The 17362-nt window shown below is 45.3% G+C and overlaps 1 protein-coding gene across 1 annotated transcript; it reads left to right on the forward strand.

Annotated features, from left to right (window-relative positions):
- The first annotated feature begins 7574 nt into the window (after positions 1–7574).
- On the forward strand, positions 7575–15533 carry FAM110C (family with sequence similarity 110 member C). Its single transcript, XM_057743305.1, has 2 exons — positions 7575–8723; positions 12544–15533. The coding sequence occupies exon 1, from the start codon at positions 7728–7730 to the stop codon at positions 8691–8693; it is 966 nt and encodes a 321-aa protein (XP_057599288.1). The 5' UTR covers positions 7575–7727; the 3' UTR covers positions 8694–8723; positions 12544–15533.
- The last annotated feature ends 1829 nt before the right edge of the window (positions 15534–17362 follow it).

Below are 17362 nucleotides of genomic sequence, written 5' to 3' on the forward strand. Positions count from 1 at the left end.
GATCTAGTCTGGAGGTAGCAAGGAAGCAGGAGAGTTTGACTCTTACAACATCAGCTTTATTGTTTTTGAACCGAGTTAATTTCACTTCCCCCCCATCCACCCCTTTATCCAGGGCTGCGCTGCTGACCTCCAAATGCCAGGAAATATCTTCTTGAATCTATCTTTCTTCCGTCATCTGCCTTCTTCTGAAGCACAGAGCAGGAAATGACTTAGATGCTCCTAAATAGGAAGAGGAGATACTGGAAAAGCATTCCTTAATATTTTCAAATATTATCATGTCATATGTAGTTAAATGCAATGCAATTCCACTAAAAAATACAGTCAGAGCAACATTGTTACAAGGAGAGGATAAGCATATTATAAACGAATATGTTTCCAAAGTCCATTTGTAGATAAATTTAAGGGAACTCCAAGTGCACCTTCTCACAGAAACAATATTATAAATGGTTGATATCACGGATAACCCACCACAACCACTATTCAGCCCTTGAATAGCTGAAACTGTGTCAGTTTCAGCTGTGTCAATAACAAATAGAACTCTCATGTGAATAGTGGTGTGGTCCTGGTTGAATGGTGTAAGCTACTCTGTTAGTAACAGCACTGGAGCTATTAATCAATGGTATGATTTCAAGTAATGTGTCTATGGGGGGGATGTCTCAGTACAGCGGGGAAGTTATGTTTTTCCTACTGGTGAAACATAGTTCTGTTTACAAATCTGATCCAAAGATAATTAATTGATATGCTTCTGAGTAATTGCGGTTATTTGTAAATGAATGTGTTTATAACATTTTATTTGAAAATCAACAGTTATTCCTATCAGAAAACAAACTCAGCAAACACTTTGACCATTAAATAAACTTCAAAAGAGATGCATAAATTGAAGTATGGCTTACGCTTTTTTTTATTATCATTGTTTCTTGCTGCATCTTTGGCAGCTGGAACTGTGTTCTGCATATAGTAAGTGCCAGTAAATATTTATTATGTTCTACAATGTACTCAGAAGCTGAAGTACTGGAGTAACTGGTACACCTATTTATTTATTCACTTATTTATAGTACTATTTTAATTTTAATTATTAAACATATTTTGAGATAAAAAGATAGATTCACATGCAGATGTAAGAAAAGATACAGAGCTATACAGTGTGCCCTTCACCCAGTTTCCCTCAATGGTGATCTTTGCAAAACTGTAATAAAATATCACAACCAGGATATCGACACTCATATAGTGAAGATACAGAACATTTCCATCACAGCAAGGATGTCTCGCACTGTTCTTTTGTAGTTAGATCCACTTCTCTCCTACTTCTCCCCTAAGCTCTGGCACCACTAATTTGTTATTCATTTCTATAATTTTGTCATTGTGAGAATGCTATACAAATAAAAGCACAGTATGAAAACTTTGAGGATGGGCTTTTTTTCAACATTAATTCACTGCAGATTGATCCAAGTTGGATATATCAGTTCATTCCTTTCTACTGGTGAGTAATATTCTATAGCATGACTATACCAGAGTTTCTGCTTTTTCCCACTTTTTGTTGTGGTAAAATACTTATTGTTATATGTCTAACACGACAATTACCACCGTAACCATTTCAAGTGTTCAGTTCAGTGATATTAAGTGCGTTCACACTGTTGTGCAACCATCACCACCACCCATCACCTTAACTCTTTCCAGCTCCTAACACTGACACTCTACCCATTAAACACTAACTCCCCAGAATCCCCTCCCCAGCCCACGGCCACCACCATCGTACTCTATGTCTTTATAATTTTGACTCATGTAAGTGGAGTCACACTGTATTTGTCTTTTTGTAACTAACTGGCTTATGTCACTTGACATAATGTCCTCAAGGTTCACCCATATCATAGTCCATTGCAAAATTTTCTTCCTTTTTAAGGCCAAATGATATTCTGTTGCATGTATATATATTTTGCTTATCTATGCATCTGTTGAGGGACACTTGGATTTCTTCAACATTTTAGCTATTGTGAATAATGCTACTATGAACACGGTGTACAAACATCTCTTCAAGATCTTGCTTTCAATACTTTTAAATATATAACCAGAGGCTTCCTAGGTGGCGCAGTGGTTAAGAATCCACCTGCCAATGCAAGGGACACGGGTTCGAACCCTGATCCAGGAAGATCCCACATGCCACAGAGTAACTAAGCCCATGTGCCACAACGATTGAGCCTGAGCTTTAGAGCCTGTGAGCCACAACTATTGAGCCCATGTGCTGCAACTACTGAAGCCCACACACCTAGAGCCTGTGCTCTGCAACAAGAGAAGCCATGGCAATGAGGAGCCCGCGCACCACAACAAAGAGTAGCCCCCACTCACTGCAACTAAAGAAAGCTCGTGCACGGCAAAAAAAGACCCAACACAGCCAATAAAATAAATAAACAAATTTAAAAATATATATATATATATATATAACCAGAGTGGGATTGTTGGAACATACAGCAACTCTATTTTCAATTTTTTGGTGATGGGCCAGACTGTTTCCCACAGCAGGTATATCATTCTACATTCCCATCAAGAGTGCACAAGCGTCCCAATTTCTCCAAATTTTCACCTGCACTTGTTGTTTTCTTTCTTTCCTCCTTCCTTCCTTCCTTCCTTCCTTCCTTCCTTCCTTCCTTCCTTCCTTCCTTCCTTCCCTCCCTCCCTCCATCCTCTCTCTCTCTTTTTGCTAGTAGCCATCCTAATGAGTGGTAGGTGGTATCTCTTGGTAGTTTCAATTTACATTTTCCTAATGATTATGGCTGTTGAACATCATTTCATGTGGTTATTGGGCATTTGTATAATCTTTTTTTGAAGAAATGTCTAAATCCTTTGTCCACTTTTGAGTTGGGTTTGTGTTGTTGAGTTCTAGGAATTTTCTGTGTATACTGGCTATTAATCCTGTATCAGATACATGATTGGCAAATATTTTTTCCCATTCTGTGGGTTGCCATTTTACTCTGTGGATAGTGTTTTGGATGCCTATATATAAAACATTTTCATGAAGTCCAATTTGTCTATTGTTTGCTTGTTTGTTTCCTGTGACTTTGGTGTCATATCCAAGAAATCATTGCCAAATCCAATGTCATAAAGTTTTATCTCATGTATTCTTCCAAGATGTGCATTGTGTTAGGTCTTATATTTACATTCCTGATACAATTTGAGTTAATTTTTGTATATGGAGTTAGGTAAAAGCCCAACTTCATTCTTTCACATGTGGATATGCAGTTCTCCCAGCACCACTTTTTTGCAAAGAGTGTCCCTTCCTCATGGAATGGTATTGCCACCCTTGGAAAAATTCATTTGACCATTTATGTGAGGGCTTATTTTCAGACTCTCTGTTTGTTCCATTGGTCTTTATACCTGTTTTTATGCCAGTGCCTCACTCTTGATTTAGCTTGGTAATAGGTTATAAAATCAGGAGTGTAAGTCCTCCAGTTTTGTTCTTCTTTTTCAAGTTTGTTTTTGCTATTTGGGGTCCCTTGAGATTTTATATGAATTTTAGGATAGTTTTTTTCTATTTCTGCTAAAATATCATCGGTATTTTCATAGGGATTACATTTAATCTGTAGATAGTTTTGGATAGTATTGGCTTTTTAACAAGATTAAGTTTTCCAAACCATTAACATGGGATGTATTTCTATTTATTTATGTCTTCCTTAATTTCTTTCAGTGGTGTTTTGTAGTTTTCATCATGCAAGTTTTTTACCTCCTTGTTTAAGTTAATTCCTAAATATTTTACCTTTTTTGGATGCTATAGTATTATGCAATTGCTTTGTAATTTTCTTTTCAGATTGATCATTGTAAATGTATAGAAATGCAATTGATTTCTGTGTGTTGACCTGTATCTTCCTACTTTGCTGATTTTTTTTTCCATTCTAACAGTTTTTTTTTTTTCTGGAATCTTCAGTTTACTACATATAAGATCACATCATCTGCAAACACAGACAATTTTACCTCTTCTTTTCCAATTTGTATGGTTTTTGAATCTTTTTCTTTCCAAATTACTCTGGCTAGAACTTTCAGTACTACATTGAATAGAAGAAGCAGGCATCCTTTCCTTGTTTCTAATCTTAGAGCAAACACTTTCAGTATCTCACCATTGAGTATAATGTTCACTCTAGTTTTTTTTCACATATGACTTTTATTATGTTGAAGTACTTTCCTTTTACTCCTAATTTGTTGTGTTTTTATCATGAAAGGATGCTGAATTTTGTCAAGTGCTTTTTCTGCATTAATTGAGATGACCGTGTGTGTGTTTTCATTTTCTTTCCATTCTGTTAATATGGTATAGTACATTGATTGATTTCCATATGTTGAGCCGCCCCTGCGTTCCAGGAATAAATCCCGCTTGGTTATGGGGGATCACCCTTTCCAAATGCTGCTGGGTTATGTTTGCTAGTATTCTGCTCAATATTTTTGCACTGATGTTCATAAGGAAGAAGGCTCTGTAGATTTCTTGTGTTGTCCTGTCTGGCTGTGGTATCAGGGTAACCCAGGCCTTACAGAATGAGTTAGGAAGTGGTCCCTCCTCTTCACTTTTTGGGAAAAGTTTAAGAAGGATGGGTATTAGTTCTTCTTTAAAAGTTTGGTCAGTGAATAATCAGGTCCAGGGGTTTTCTCTGATGGGAGACATTTGATGATTGATTCAATCTCCTACTAGTTATATGTCTATTCGGATTTTCTATTTCTTCATGATTTAGTCTTTATGTTTCTAGAAATTTATTCAAGACACACTATATTTGTCCTTTTTTAAAATTCCACATACATCATGATCATTTCCCACCCCACAAAGTACCCTGTGGAAGCATGACTGTAAATGGCTGTGTAATGCTCCATCCCACGAGTATGTGATACAGTATCCAACCTTCTTCCTGTTGTTGAATGTAGGTTGATTTCACCTGTTTGCCTGTAATGACCACCCGCATACTGTGCAGACTTCTCTTCTTGGTTCCTTAGGATATATTCCTTGGAGTGGAGTTTCTGGATCATTGGCTCTGCAAGCATTATTTCCTGCTCTGACCAAGTCTTTCGAGATGATGCCAGGGAGGAAATTAGGCTCAAAGTCTAAGCTACCCATTGAGTAATGAAAACAATTTATTTAGAAAATTTTCTTGTCAGTATCTCATTACTCCAGTTCATTTATCTAGTAAATTATCTGCTTAATAGATAGAAAATTATGGATATAAATATAATTAACTTTAATAGCAATAAATCTTATTTTTTAAAAAAATATTTTTTTATTTATTTGCTTGTACCAAGTTTTAGTTGCGGCAGGTGGGCTCCTTAGCTGTAGTATGCGAACTCTTAGTTGCGGCAGGCATGTGGGATCTCATTCCCTGACCAGGGATCGAACCCAGGCCCCCTGTATTGGGAGTGCAGAGTCTTAACCACTGCGTCCCCAGGGAAGTCCCTAATAGCAATAAATCTTAAATACACCCTTTTTTTAAAGAACTTTTGAGATATAATTGACATACAATAAATTGCATATAAAGTGTACAATTTGATAATTTTTTCTGAGTAATGTATATATGGCAATCTCAATGTCCCAATTCATCCCACCCTTAAATACAACTTTATAGTAGTTTTATTTTATTCTTATTATCTTCAATACTCATATGTGAATTCACTAACCTTATTAAAAATGTGATAAACCACTAATCATGAACATCATAATCAAAACATTTATTTATTTAAAATTTGATCTGTACCAGACCTAGTGCTGAATTCCTTATATGCATAATCTCATTAACCAATGCCCTCGCAGGTGGATTTAATGAGCTCTAACTTACAGAGGAGCAGCCAGAGGCATTGAGAAGTCCAGCCTGAAGCCTTTCCAGAAGCCAGAGCAGAGCCCTAAGCCTAAGTCTTTCTTAAACATTCATTTAGTGCTCACTACAAAGCAATGAATGTTCTAAGCTATAAAAATGAGGATCTTTACAAATGACAAAACAAAGACCCTGAGAGGTTTATCTGTCCAATGGAACATAGCTAATGAATGGTGGATCCAGGCTCAGACAAATTCCAGATACCCTACACTGAGGGGCTCTCTCTCAACTGCCGCAGCTGCACATGAAGAAGTGCAAACAAGGAACAGGAGCCACTTTGGGCTGAGCAATTAGAAAGAATCTTCTTTTTCTGACTGACAATAGACCAGGCTGCCTGAGCAGAGAAAAGGCTTGACTTTGGGCTCCCACCAGGTCCCCTCCACCAGTGGTATCCTATTGTGGGAAACAAGCTGTCTAACCCAGGAGCTGGCACCGGCGGGATCTCTCCCTCCCTCCCTCTCTCTCTCTCACCCCCAGGACCACAGTCATCTTTTCGCATCCGTGTGCATTTCTGGTGACACTAACTGGCTAGGCCGGTTCTCAGGAAGCCTGGTTTCTTGAGCGTCTATCACTGACTATAGGATTTGACCTCAGGGAAACTCAAGGTCGGAAGACCCATTTGGCACCTGCTTGGATCCCGGGTGGCTGGTGGTCAGTGGACGCCGGTTTGCCAAACCTGTTTGGGATCATTCGGCGACTGCCCCTGCTGACTCACCACAAGCCCCGCCTTGGTGCCCAGCGGCACTCCTGGAAACAAAATCAGACCCGCGGGCTGCTGTGCTGCCCTGCACCGGACGCACTCAATCGCAACTTCGAAAGGTCAGCGTATGTTGGAGTCGGCCTTCACATGAAATAACGTGGACACTTCTCTCGTCTGGCAGACAGTTTTAGTCCTTTGTCCAACTTTTGAAAGAGTGGAATTTTGGAAATGTTTCCCCTTAGACTTTAGCATTCCTAGGCTGGTCCACTACCCTGGTGGCCCCGTGGTTTCCCCGTTGCACTGATGACGGTAAAAACAGCAGTCGTTCTGGGAATTTGTTCAGGCTTTCTCCAAATCCACTCAGCCTCGCCGCCCCCACGGCTCTCCTGCGAGTCCCGGCCCCGGGCCCCGGTAGGCCGCCTGACGGAGCCTGTACCCGATCCAGGTCCCTACCCGGCTCCTGGGTTGTTTCTTCCTAACACTTAGACTGCCCTGCCCTGCGATGCGTTTCCTTTCCTTCCACAGCCTCTTCTTTCTGACAGTTAAGAGTAGTGCTCAGCTGGATGTGGGAAATTACACAGTCAGAAGTTTCCGAACACGCTGAGGTCACTTTAAGAATTCAAAGGACACGAGACACCTGCCGGGGCGGGGGCGGGGGGGGGGCCCGCCAGCCTCTCTGCCCTCCCCCACTCCGGAAATGCCAGCGTCCAGCGGTGGCCCGAGGCACTCCCAGGCTGGGAGGAGGCAGCGGATACCTGGAACGGAACCAACCCGCTGCCTCCCCGTCCCTGTGCCCTGCGGCGCAGTCCCGCCCTCCCCGCTCCGGAGGAGCCCCGGGGCTGAGGCAGGTCTGCCCGCAGCCCTCCAGGCCCCTGGCAGCCGGGACCCGGGGGGCGGGGGCGGGGGCGGGAACCCTGGGACCCGTGGACCCGGCGCGCGGGGCGGGGCGGGGCCACGATGAGGGGCGGGGCCATGTGAGGGGCGGAGCGGGGGCGGGGCAAGACGGGGAGGAGCCGGCGGGGCGGGGACGGGGCCGAGTGCCCAATCCGCGGGGACCCGGGCTCGCCCAGGCTCCCGACCGGCCGGCGCGAATCCGGGCGCCGCTCCCCGCCCCGCGCGGACTTCGGAATTGGCCGGCGGGCGGCCGGGCACCGCAGCCGGAGCGCGTTCCCGCAGCTTGCCGAGCCCCGAGGATGCGCGCCCTGCCGGCCGCGGACGCGCCCCCGAGCGAGCGGCTCCTGTCCCGGGACCCCGCGGCCCCGCGGCCCCGGGACGCGGCGGGGCCGGCGCGCAGGAGCGCCGTGGAGAGGCTGGCGGCCGACCGCGCCAAGTACGTGCGGGGCTCCCCGGGGGCCGGCCCGGGCCCGGCTTCCGAGGGCAGCAGCCCCGGGGCGAGCGAAGGGCAGGCCGGCGACCCCCGGCCCCCCGCGCGCCTCCCCGGGCCCGTGGCGCGCAGGGCCATAGCGCGGAAGCCGCTGAGGCCGGACTCCCTGGTCATCTACCGCCAGAAGTGCGAGTTCGTGCGAGGGTCGGGAGCCGACGGCCCCAGGGGAGGCCTGGTGAAGAAGCTCTTCCAGGGACCCGGCAGGGACAGGACGCCGGGGACCCCCGGCACGTCCCGGGCGGGGGAGGCGGGCGGGGCCCGGGCCCGCGCGGCCGCCCCGACCCAGCCCGGCCCCGCGGCAGCCCCAGCGGCTCCGGGGCCCTCCGCGCCCCCGGCGCCCGCCCCGCGGGTCGGGGCGCCCTCCGGGGGCCCGGCCGCGCCCCGGGGCCCGGAGCTGCCCCGCGCGAGGCCCCGGGGGCTGCAGCGCTCGCAGTCCGACCTCAGCGCGCGCCGCTCCGCGTCCTTGGGCGACTTCGACGCCTTCTTCCGGTACTGCGGCCTGGAGCCCGAGGTGGTGGAGGCGCTCGGGCGGGAGAACTTCGCCGCCGGCTCGGAGCGCGTCGCCCTCAAGGTGCGCAGCGTGAGCGTCGCCACCTCCGACAGCGGCTTCTCGCGGCAGAGCGGCGGCGACGAGGGCCTGCAGGAGGAGGAGCTGACGGAGCAGGTGCCCAGCGCCACCTCGGTGGTCGAGAGGAACGCCCGCATCATCAAGTGGCTGTACACCTGTAAGAAGGCCAAGGAGGCACCCGGCCAGGGGCTGCAGGGCCCGGCGTGACCGCCCGCGTCCCGGGAGACCCGGCCCGAGGTGTGCGTCCAGGGCGCCCGGGAGGGCTGTCTGCGCGGGTGCCTGTGAGCGCTGGGGAGTGACCGAGCGGGGTGGGTCCAGCCTCCTGGAGCAGCGAGGGGCCCTAGCGATAGAGGCGCGGAGGCTCCTGCGTCAGAGCGGCCGCTGCCGAGGAGCGGAGGGGCTGCCAGAGCAGGTCCCCGCACGGCCTGGGCCAGTTCCTCTGCCTGTGCGGCTTCTGGGTGCCTGGCAAGGGAATTCCGTACACTCACACCGGCCCAGTGGATTTATTGCTGTGCAGAGGAGAAGTTGGAATTATAAATGCTCAGAAAGTGGTTTTACACCTCTGCTGTTATGCTGCTTTGAAAATAGCCTGAGGGCCCAGTTCCTGTGGGGGTCCAGAGCTTTGATGAGAGCTGACCGGTCGGCCTGTGGCCCCAGGGTGGGGCTGCCATCTCCCCTCCAGCAGAGAGGAAGGCTCTGCACTTCCTGGAGGCCTGTACCAAAGTGGGAGGGAGGAGAACTTCTCTACAGGATCTTGTCAGCAGTTTGACATTCATTGAGCTGCAGAGATCATTATTTGGCTAAATTTTGTGCACATTGTTTTGAGACCTTTCTAAGGAGAGTCGCTGGAGCGGCTTAGTGCACAAGGAGCTTCAGTTTGTTGAACTGGGGGCTGGACTAGATCATAACTAGTGTCTTAGAGTTCTACGTGGCCGTGATTCTGTATTCTGTTTGCCTCTGATGATAATGTGAGAGGTAAATTTCTTCCCCTTGGACATCAGTAGCTCAGAGCTGATCTCAAGAAGATCTTTTTCCCTAAGGAACGAAGGAAGGCTTATCCTCAATGTCTCCTCTGTGGAGAGGGCATTTGCAGAGGTAATGAAGGGAGAAGGGGAGGTACCTTTTCAAGGTTCTCTTTGAGAACCAAGGTTTGAAACACTGCAGCACCTGGTTTTCCCTGACCCTGCACTGACAACTTGCCACAGGTGTTTGTAAAATTCACAGGTTGGCAGTATTTTGTCTGCCCTTGAGATCAACTAACTGAAGGCACGGTAGCAGTCTTCAGCATGGTGGGGGAGTCGGCCACACTTTGTATTGTTGCACACAGCTCACCTGTGTTTGAGGCCTGAAAAAAAGCCTGACTTCCCCGAGTGGTCGTGGCCTTAGCACAGATGTGACAATTCACAAAAAGAGACGAGTTCATTGTTTCTGTTGAACTCAGAAGGGTCATGACTTATGTGCTCCCTTAAAATTTATTGAGGATTATTGCATTTCCACTAGCCTAAGTCCCCAAGGAATGTGTATATAGGCAGTCAGAATTTAAACTAAAAGCAACACATTGACTTGTACTTTTCATTGGCTGTCTTGGGAACTGAAATGACTGCCTGCTGGCCAGGGTTAGGGTCGGCGGTGAACACCTTGATATGGAGGAGGGAAGCTGCAGGGTCTGGCATGTCCCAAAGGGCCGTGGTGGAGCGGATGGAGCACTCAGTGGGGAGTTGGGAGGCCTGTCTTCTGTGAGCAGCCACTCCTGCACTTTTAGCTTAGGCTCCCCTTGCCCATAAAATGAAGGCAGATAGCAGATGGTTTCCAACTCTACACTTTATGATTCCAGACGGTCAGTAATCTGTATGCCTGTGTTCCATGATTCATAACCCAGAAAAGGAAAACAAAACAAAAAAACTGTCGTCTATTGTAGTATGTAAAAAGTAAACTTATAAATAAGCTCCTTCCAGGTGCACTGTATTTTATGCAAAGAGTGTAGGTAAAATTGGAGGTGCAAATAGTGCTTAGGTAACACAATGGTGCACAAACAAACCAAAATAAAACCTGACACCATAAAAATAAAAGCACGATCTTTCGCGACCCAGTCCCCCCCTCAACCCCCAGTGCTCCAGAGTCAAAGCCTGAGAGGGAAGTTAGGGTTCAGTCCAAGAAGTAACTTTCTAAATAATCTTTCCTTTTAGGTCTGAGCCTATGAAAGATTTAAAAAGGTTGGTTAGCCTGTAAGAACTTTCACTTTTATGACAAAGAGAAGTAGTTGAGGCAAGAGGGAAAGTGACACAGGTGTAGGCAACTGCCCAAGGTGAGTCTCTGCAGGAGATCAGAGGCCTACTCTCTCACCCTCTCCCTCCCTCTGCGTAAGCCTGTTTGTTCCAGTGGGGGACAGTGCCACCTGTCTTCCGAGCTGTTTCACATTGCTCAGAGAAGGGAGATGGACTTGACACAGAACCTGCCCAGTTTTCTGTATGTCATTGGCAAGCACCAGCACTATAAAGATTTTCCCTTCAAATTCACCCTCCTAGACCCCAGACAGCTCAAGTTCTTTGAACTTCACCCCAGGAGACCTAAGGGCTGGCTGCTTGGAGAATTGTGAGGAAGAAATGTGTCCTTTCTCCAGCTCACTGGGACTGGGACAATGTCTGCCCATGACCAGAGCCCCCTCAGCTCACCACCTGCAGACACGACGTCCCCTCTGAGGAAGAGCCAGGAAGAAGAGCCTAGACCCTTCGCCTTCATCAGTGAGGGGCTTCTGCTAGCTTGAACAAAATGCAGCTGACCTTTCCTCACAGGATTACTTGCCCGAGATTATTCCATAACCTCTGAAAGCTGTGGAAGCAAGATTCAGCTGTAATTTTTCTCTAGTTTATCAGGACACTTGTGTTGGAATCCATATGGATTCATTTTAGGATTTCATAAAAAATTCAGAAAATTTGAGATGAACAAAGATATGCTTTCCAAGTGAAAAAGAAAACCTATTTTATATGAAGGTTTTTGTCCCCTTGGTAGATAGAGATAAAGTAAAAATATCCCTTCCAGAGTTAAATAAAAGGTTCACAAGTTTATTACCCCACGAAATAAAAATATTTGGTTTTCAAAACTATCAGAGCTGGAGAGTGACATGTAGAATGTGCTTGCAATCCCACTGGGACCCATGAGGGATAGGTAGTTACACGTGCATGATTTTGGTGTTCTGTTTCCCGGTGTGTAATTCATGAAAACTGCTCTTCTGTCGACTGGTGTTTAAGCATCTTCCTGTCCTTCAATTGGTTAATATGACAGACCTGCCAAAATTTAGGTTTCTGGTTTTCTATCTTTTGCATAGGATACATGTTATTGATTTTAATATTGTTGTAAAAGAATGGTAGCTTGTCCTTTGAATTAGTTAGGGATAAACATTGTTCAATTTTAAGGCAAAAATCTCAGACATTCCCCAGCTCTCTTCACATTTCTCTTTGATAAATGTGGGGTGACTGAAAGCTGGGGGTAGAACTGTCTCACCATCTGTAAAGATGCTGTGGGGAAATAGAACCGACAAACTGGGACACTCCTGCCTTTCTGTTTCTTTCTTTTTTGACTAGCTGGGAAGCTCTGTAGTCACCAACTAAGAGCACATTTTAAGTAAACTAGTGGCTTAAGCTGTAATAAGCCTACCTCCTCTGCCTTCAGGCCAGCCCCTGGGCCTTTTAGAGAGATTTGTGTTTGAAAGGGCAGAATCTGTTTTCCTTTAAAAATTTATTTGTACTGCTTGCTTTGTGTTCTATTTTGTTGTCCAACTCTGTGCTAGTGGGCGCTAGCCTTACCAATCAACATTCAAAGAAATATTTCTTTACTGCCCCAGAAAAAGGCCTGCAGGGAGATGGATGCAGAGAAACCAGATGAAAGCTGTTTTTGGTACTGATTTCTTTTCAAAATTTAAAATGCACAAAGGAGCTGTTTAAAATGCAGAAAATATCACAGAACCAAGACTGCAGGGACCAGACTTTGTAGTTCAACGCTTGGCTTTATAACTTTTGCCTAGCCTGGTATTGATGGCAGCTTTTTCCTTATTCCCCAGGAAGCGAGCCTTCCTGCCGATGCAGGCTCCTTGAAGTATGTCTGGACGATTGGGACCCCAGGACCATCCTCACTGCCAAGTTTTGTCCAGTGTACCCAGGTGTCCATATGATTGCTGTTTTCCCAGGAATAAAGGACACCATTGAAGAGCTTAAGTAATTTCAGAAGGTTTGAAATGCTGTGGAGAAGATGAAACACAGAACTTGGAAATTAGCTGTGTTGTAACTGTTATGACACAGCTGAAGCTCTGGAAGATATTTTCTTGTGTTGGGTGGACCTATACTTGCTTCCAGAGGACAGCAGCAGAGGCAAAAGCTGCTTGGAAATATTTTCAGGGGCATCTTTTTTAGTGGCTTGCTGACGGAGAGGTACCGTGGTACATGTTAATGATACCTAAATTAATTTTAAAAAGGAGAAAAGCAAAGAGCATGAAAATCAAACATGAGTGCCACGGTATTTACTGCTTTCAGACATATTGGACAGATTGGCTCCATTTAAATCAAAGTTCTGTGACCCTAAGAAGGTGTGTTCTGCACAGATACTGTGGCTAACAAAGAGCAAACACATACTCACACTTTTGCACGCACACACAGACCTCCTTTCTAAGCACTGCTGTGGTGTAAACTGCAGTGAATTCCCAAACTGTGCAGCTCATCATCTTAGGAAATGAATCAGAAAGTGCTTTTTGAACCAGTTGAGAGCTGGGTGGTCATTCTACGACTGCCACTCCTGTCGGGCTGTAGATGTGCAGAGGTACCATTAAAAGATAAAGAGTTGAAATACTGCTAGGAAACCTTTTCTTATACCTGGACAGTTTCTTGAACGTTGGCAGAAGAATATTGGAGCTCCCTTCCTTCAGATCAGTAGCAGCGGTCCTCTTCTGCAGCACCGTTTAGAATGTGCCAGCATGGTTCTCCTGTTCCCAACTTCCAGAAAGGATAAAAAGCCTTGGTTTAGATGGAACATGGACGCATGACACGTGACATGCCCTGTCCTTTGCTCTGATTCACACCCCCACCTATCATATAGTCATTGCACATTTGGCAACAGTTCCACCTTCTCTGAAAAGGGTGTGTTTGAGACAAGGGGCAGCCTCTGGGTAGCTGGGAGACTAGGATCAGAATGTTGTTGGTAAGGAGTTGCTGTGACCCTGAATCTGAACCAGCTCATGCCCCTCAGCGTAAAGAGATTTCAGATTCAGAACCTTCCGAGAGAAGTTTTGTATCAATGACAGCCCAAAGAAAATGTGTCTCCCAGTCACAGCTCACAGTGTTTTATCATACACATCCTTTCAAGAATAAAATTATTAGAAGAGTATGGAGGGAAGAGAAATAGGTTTCTCAATGGTAAAATATTTTATAAAACAATTTTGATATATTCATGTATTTGTTTAACATTTTATTCTATTTTTGTATCTTCTGCTGTGAGAATAGGTCCTTGAGTTGCTTAAATATTTATTTTTACATAGTTATTGGTCTTCAGATAGCTTTCCTACACTTCATGTGGTTTTAGTTTTTATCAGTATAATTTTAAATCATTCTCTCTTTGGTTACCTTTTTGTTATGTCATTTAATTGAATTTTCAAGTTTGAGTATAAGCAGAGTGTTCATTACTCTACAAAGTGCTCAGTACTATGGGGGTTTGTTTTTAAATGTCACAGATGCGTATTTGGGGAGGCTCTTTTGGCTGACGGGTGTACCCTTCTCAAAGTAGACTTTATGAAGACAAAGATTCCCTGCTCTAAGAAATTTTTCCTTGTTTTTTTTAAAAAATGCTGCTGTTTTGCTCTTCACTGGATTGCCCTTAGTTTAAAAGATAATGTCAAAGAGGAGAGGAGTTTTCTTTAAAGGATCTTTTCATATATGCAGCTGCCTTATTTGCAGGTTCCATTAATTTTATATGTGAATGCTTTAAGTAGAATTGTATGTGCCTTTCTACTGTCAGAATAGGATGAACTGAGACCTAGGTCAGATTTATCTGAGATCAAAATGGTGTGGACTCTACCAACCATGTAATAGGTGAAAAATAGAAAAACAAGTTGGTTACCCTTTAAGAGCACCAAGATCTTCTGGACGCATTTGCGCTTCAGTGGATGTGACTCTTGGAAGTAGACGTCAGAGTGGGTGTGAAGCAGGAATAGGGTGTCCCCAGGCCCAGCAGGGTCAGGTTAACACTCCTTGTCCATGCAGATTCATGCCTCAGCTCAGGGCCTGAGTGTGGTTGGACGCGAAAAGTCCTTTCCTAACTCTGAATTACCCCAATTTGCTGAGTGACTTTGAGAAAATCAAAGTTTGCAGCTCAGTCTGAATGAAAACGCTTGTAATTGCTTTTGACAAGGATGAGCAGTACTTATTGCTGCAAAGTACTTTCATTTGTTCACAGAAGAATAGCATGTGAGATAATATGATTACGCACAATGGGGAGAAAAAATTATTGATAAAGCATGGAAAATTGCTTGTTAGTATCTATTTCATTCACATATGGGTAGCGATCAGCAGTGCTTCAGACTGAAAGGTAGTTATGTAACTGGAAAGTTTCCTCACTGTATGCCTATGCGTATAGTTTTTAAACAGCCGGTCACTGACACTGGTTGAAAAGGAGGCTTTATCAGACATCGCCCTTTTCTGCGGGTAAAGGTGCAGCGTTGAGGTTGGGATTGGTGGTGTCATAAACTGTCTGGCCCCGAAGTTGTTACGACAGCTTCTGAATAGGGTTCCTTTTTCTACACACTAATTGCAACATGAGTGCAATATCGTATATTCTGTACCAAAGAAATAAAGTATTTTTATCATTTTTAATATTACTTTATGAATCTGTACAATGTGAAAAAATGAAGCCAGAGTAAGCTTAATATAATTGCTCCTATCTTTTGCTTTCTCGCTTCCTAATATCATCTCAGCAGATTATCAGCAGAAATGAGGAGTGCATTCCAAAATCTGCCTAGGAGAGTCATGTGGCATCTAACGTCTCCAGTTCTCCCTGGAGATGGAATGCAATAAAAATAGTTTGAATATTTAGCACGTTGGTTTTCTTTGTTTCATCAGTCTTTTGCATAAAATGTTTTTCTTCATGGTTTATTAATATTATCATTGTGAAATGGGTCCAAAGATAGAATGAGAGTATAGTTTGTAACCTTCCCCGTTAGTTAACTTGGTGAAGGCAGACTCTGCGTACACCAGGTTTGCTCTCTGTATCTGCTCAGACTGGAGATGTAGGCCTGGGCCAGTGGGGCAGTCCGGTCTCTAAATCGCTGTTCTCACTGAGCCAGGCCAGCTTCTCTCTCGGTCCTTTGGTGACTTATGCACAAATCCACACAAGGATTCAAAGACAGGATTCTCTAGGAGAATACACATCGATAGTTTACCCTGTATTTCCACGAAGACCATGGACAAACCGCCAGGGGCTGTAGAAACGCTGATCGTAACTGTTTAGACAGTCCACACATCGTGCTCCGTGACTTCCACCGCAGAATCCAATAGCAGCTGTCATCTTCTTCCTTCAGGTAAACATGAGTTCTTACCTTTGTTTCCCTTTTAGAAAATTGGGTAAAACAGAAGCCATGAAGTGATGCACAGTGGTTAGGTGTTTAAGCATAGCTTGCGTTTTCAGTGATGAAATAAATTTATATAATAGTTAAATGTTGCAGGTTGGAAATATCGAAAAAGAAGGAAATGAAGTTCCCAACCAGGAGCTTATAACTGGTCATGGAAGTAGGAGGGGACAGCTCAGGGGGAGAAAATACAGAAACACCAGAAAATGGCCTCCGTTCCGATCACGTTTCCCTCGTTACCTCCGCTGCTGCAATGCCACCAGCCCCTACAACGGTCCTTTTTGTGGTGGCGCCTTGAAAATGGTCATTAAAATGGAAATGTTTTCTGAAGGGGAGAATGTATTAAACCATTGACAACTATTCATCTTGAAGTCAAAACAGAAACTTAGTTTCTTTAGAAAGTGAGAACCCGAGCCACAGAAACAGATGGAAAGACTGGCATCTTGGCTTTAGGGCAGCCTGTGGGATACTCAGTTCTGAGCTTAAGTAGGACCCTTATTGCGAGTGCCAGAATGGAAATTACAGCATCCACTAAACCCACATCCTGCTGGTGAACCACTCATGCTCCTGAGCAGCAGCGGCTGTAATCAAGGACGACCCACTGATGACAGCAAGCTGCGCTCCCCGCGTTCCTTTCCTGAGGCACCGGATACTGCAGTAGGCACTGCGGCTCCCCAAGCTCCCTGCCAGGGTGGCTTACATGCCAGGAGGAGGGTCAGGTATTCAGTAAGGATAGGTAGCCGGGCAGTTAGAGGACAGAGACCCACCACCCAGGTGGAAGGAAGGGAGGAGGGAGGGAACAAAGCAGAGCAAGGCAGCAGATGGAGGTGAGTGGTGCTATGAGACTGAGTCATTAATTTCAACATGACCCTTCTGGTTTGTGGTTTCTATTCGTTGGCCAATCTGTCTGAACCGTGAATGGAATCCAAAGTCCAAATCATATAAAGATTCAAGCTACTGGGAAACAAAACATGCAAATTACAAATGGTTTACTTTAATCCCTGGAGGTCCTTCACCCTTCAAATTCATTTAAAGTCTAAACTGAATAAAAAGCAAAACATATTACAAATGGGGCCTTGGGGCTTGGTCTGTATCCAGTCAGAACGTTGTTGGTAAAGGACTGTGTGCCTTCCCTGACTTTTAGAGGAAGTCTGTTTTTTAAATAGAATAAAAAGTCAAGATAGCAAAGAAGTGGTGACTGTCACAGGCCAGAGTAAGCGAGGGGCGGTGTTTTCTCCGAGCGACCTCTGAAGCTGTGTCTTAGGACACG

Source organism: Hippopotamus amphibius, chromosome 7 (assembly GCF_030028045.1).
Source record: "Hippopotamus amphibius kiboko isolate mHipAmp2 chromosome 7, mHipAmp2.hap2, whole genome shotgun sequence".
NCBI lineage: Eukaryota > Metazoa > Chordata > Mammalia > Artiodactyla > Hippopotamidae > Hippopotamus > Hippopotamus amphibius.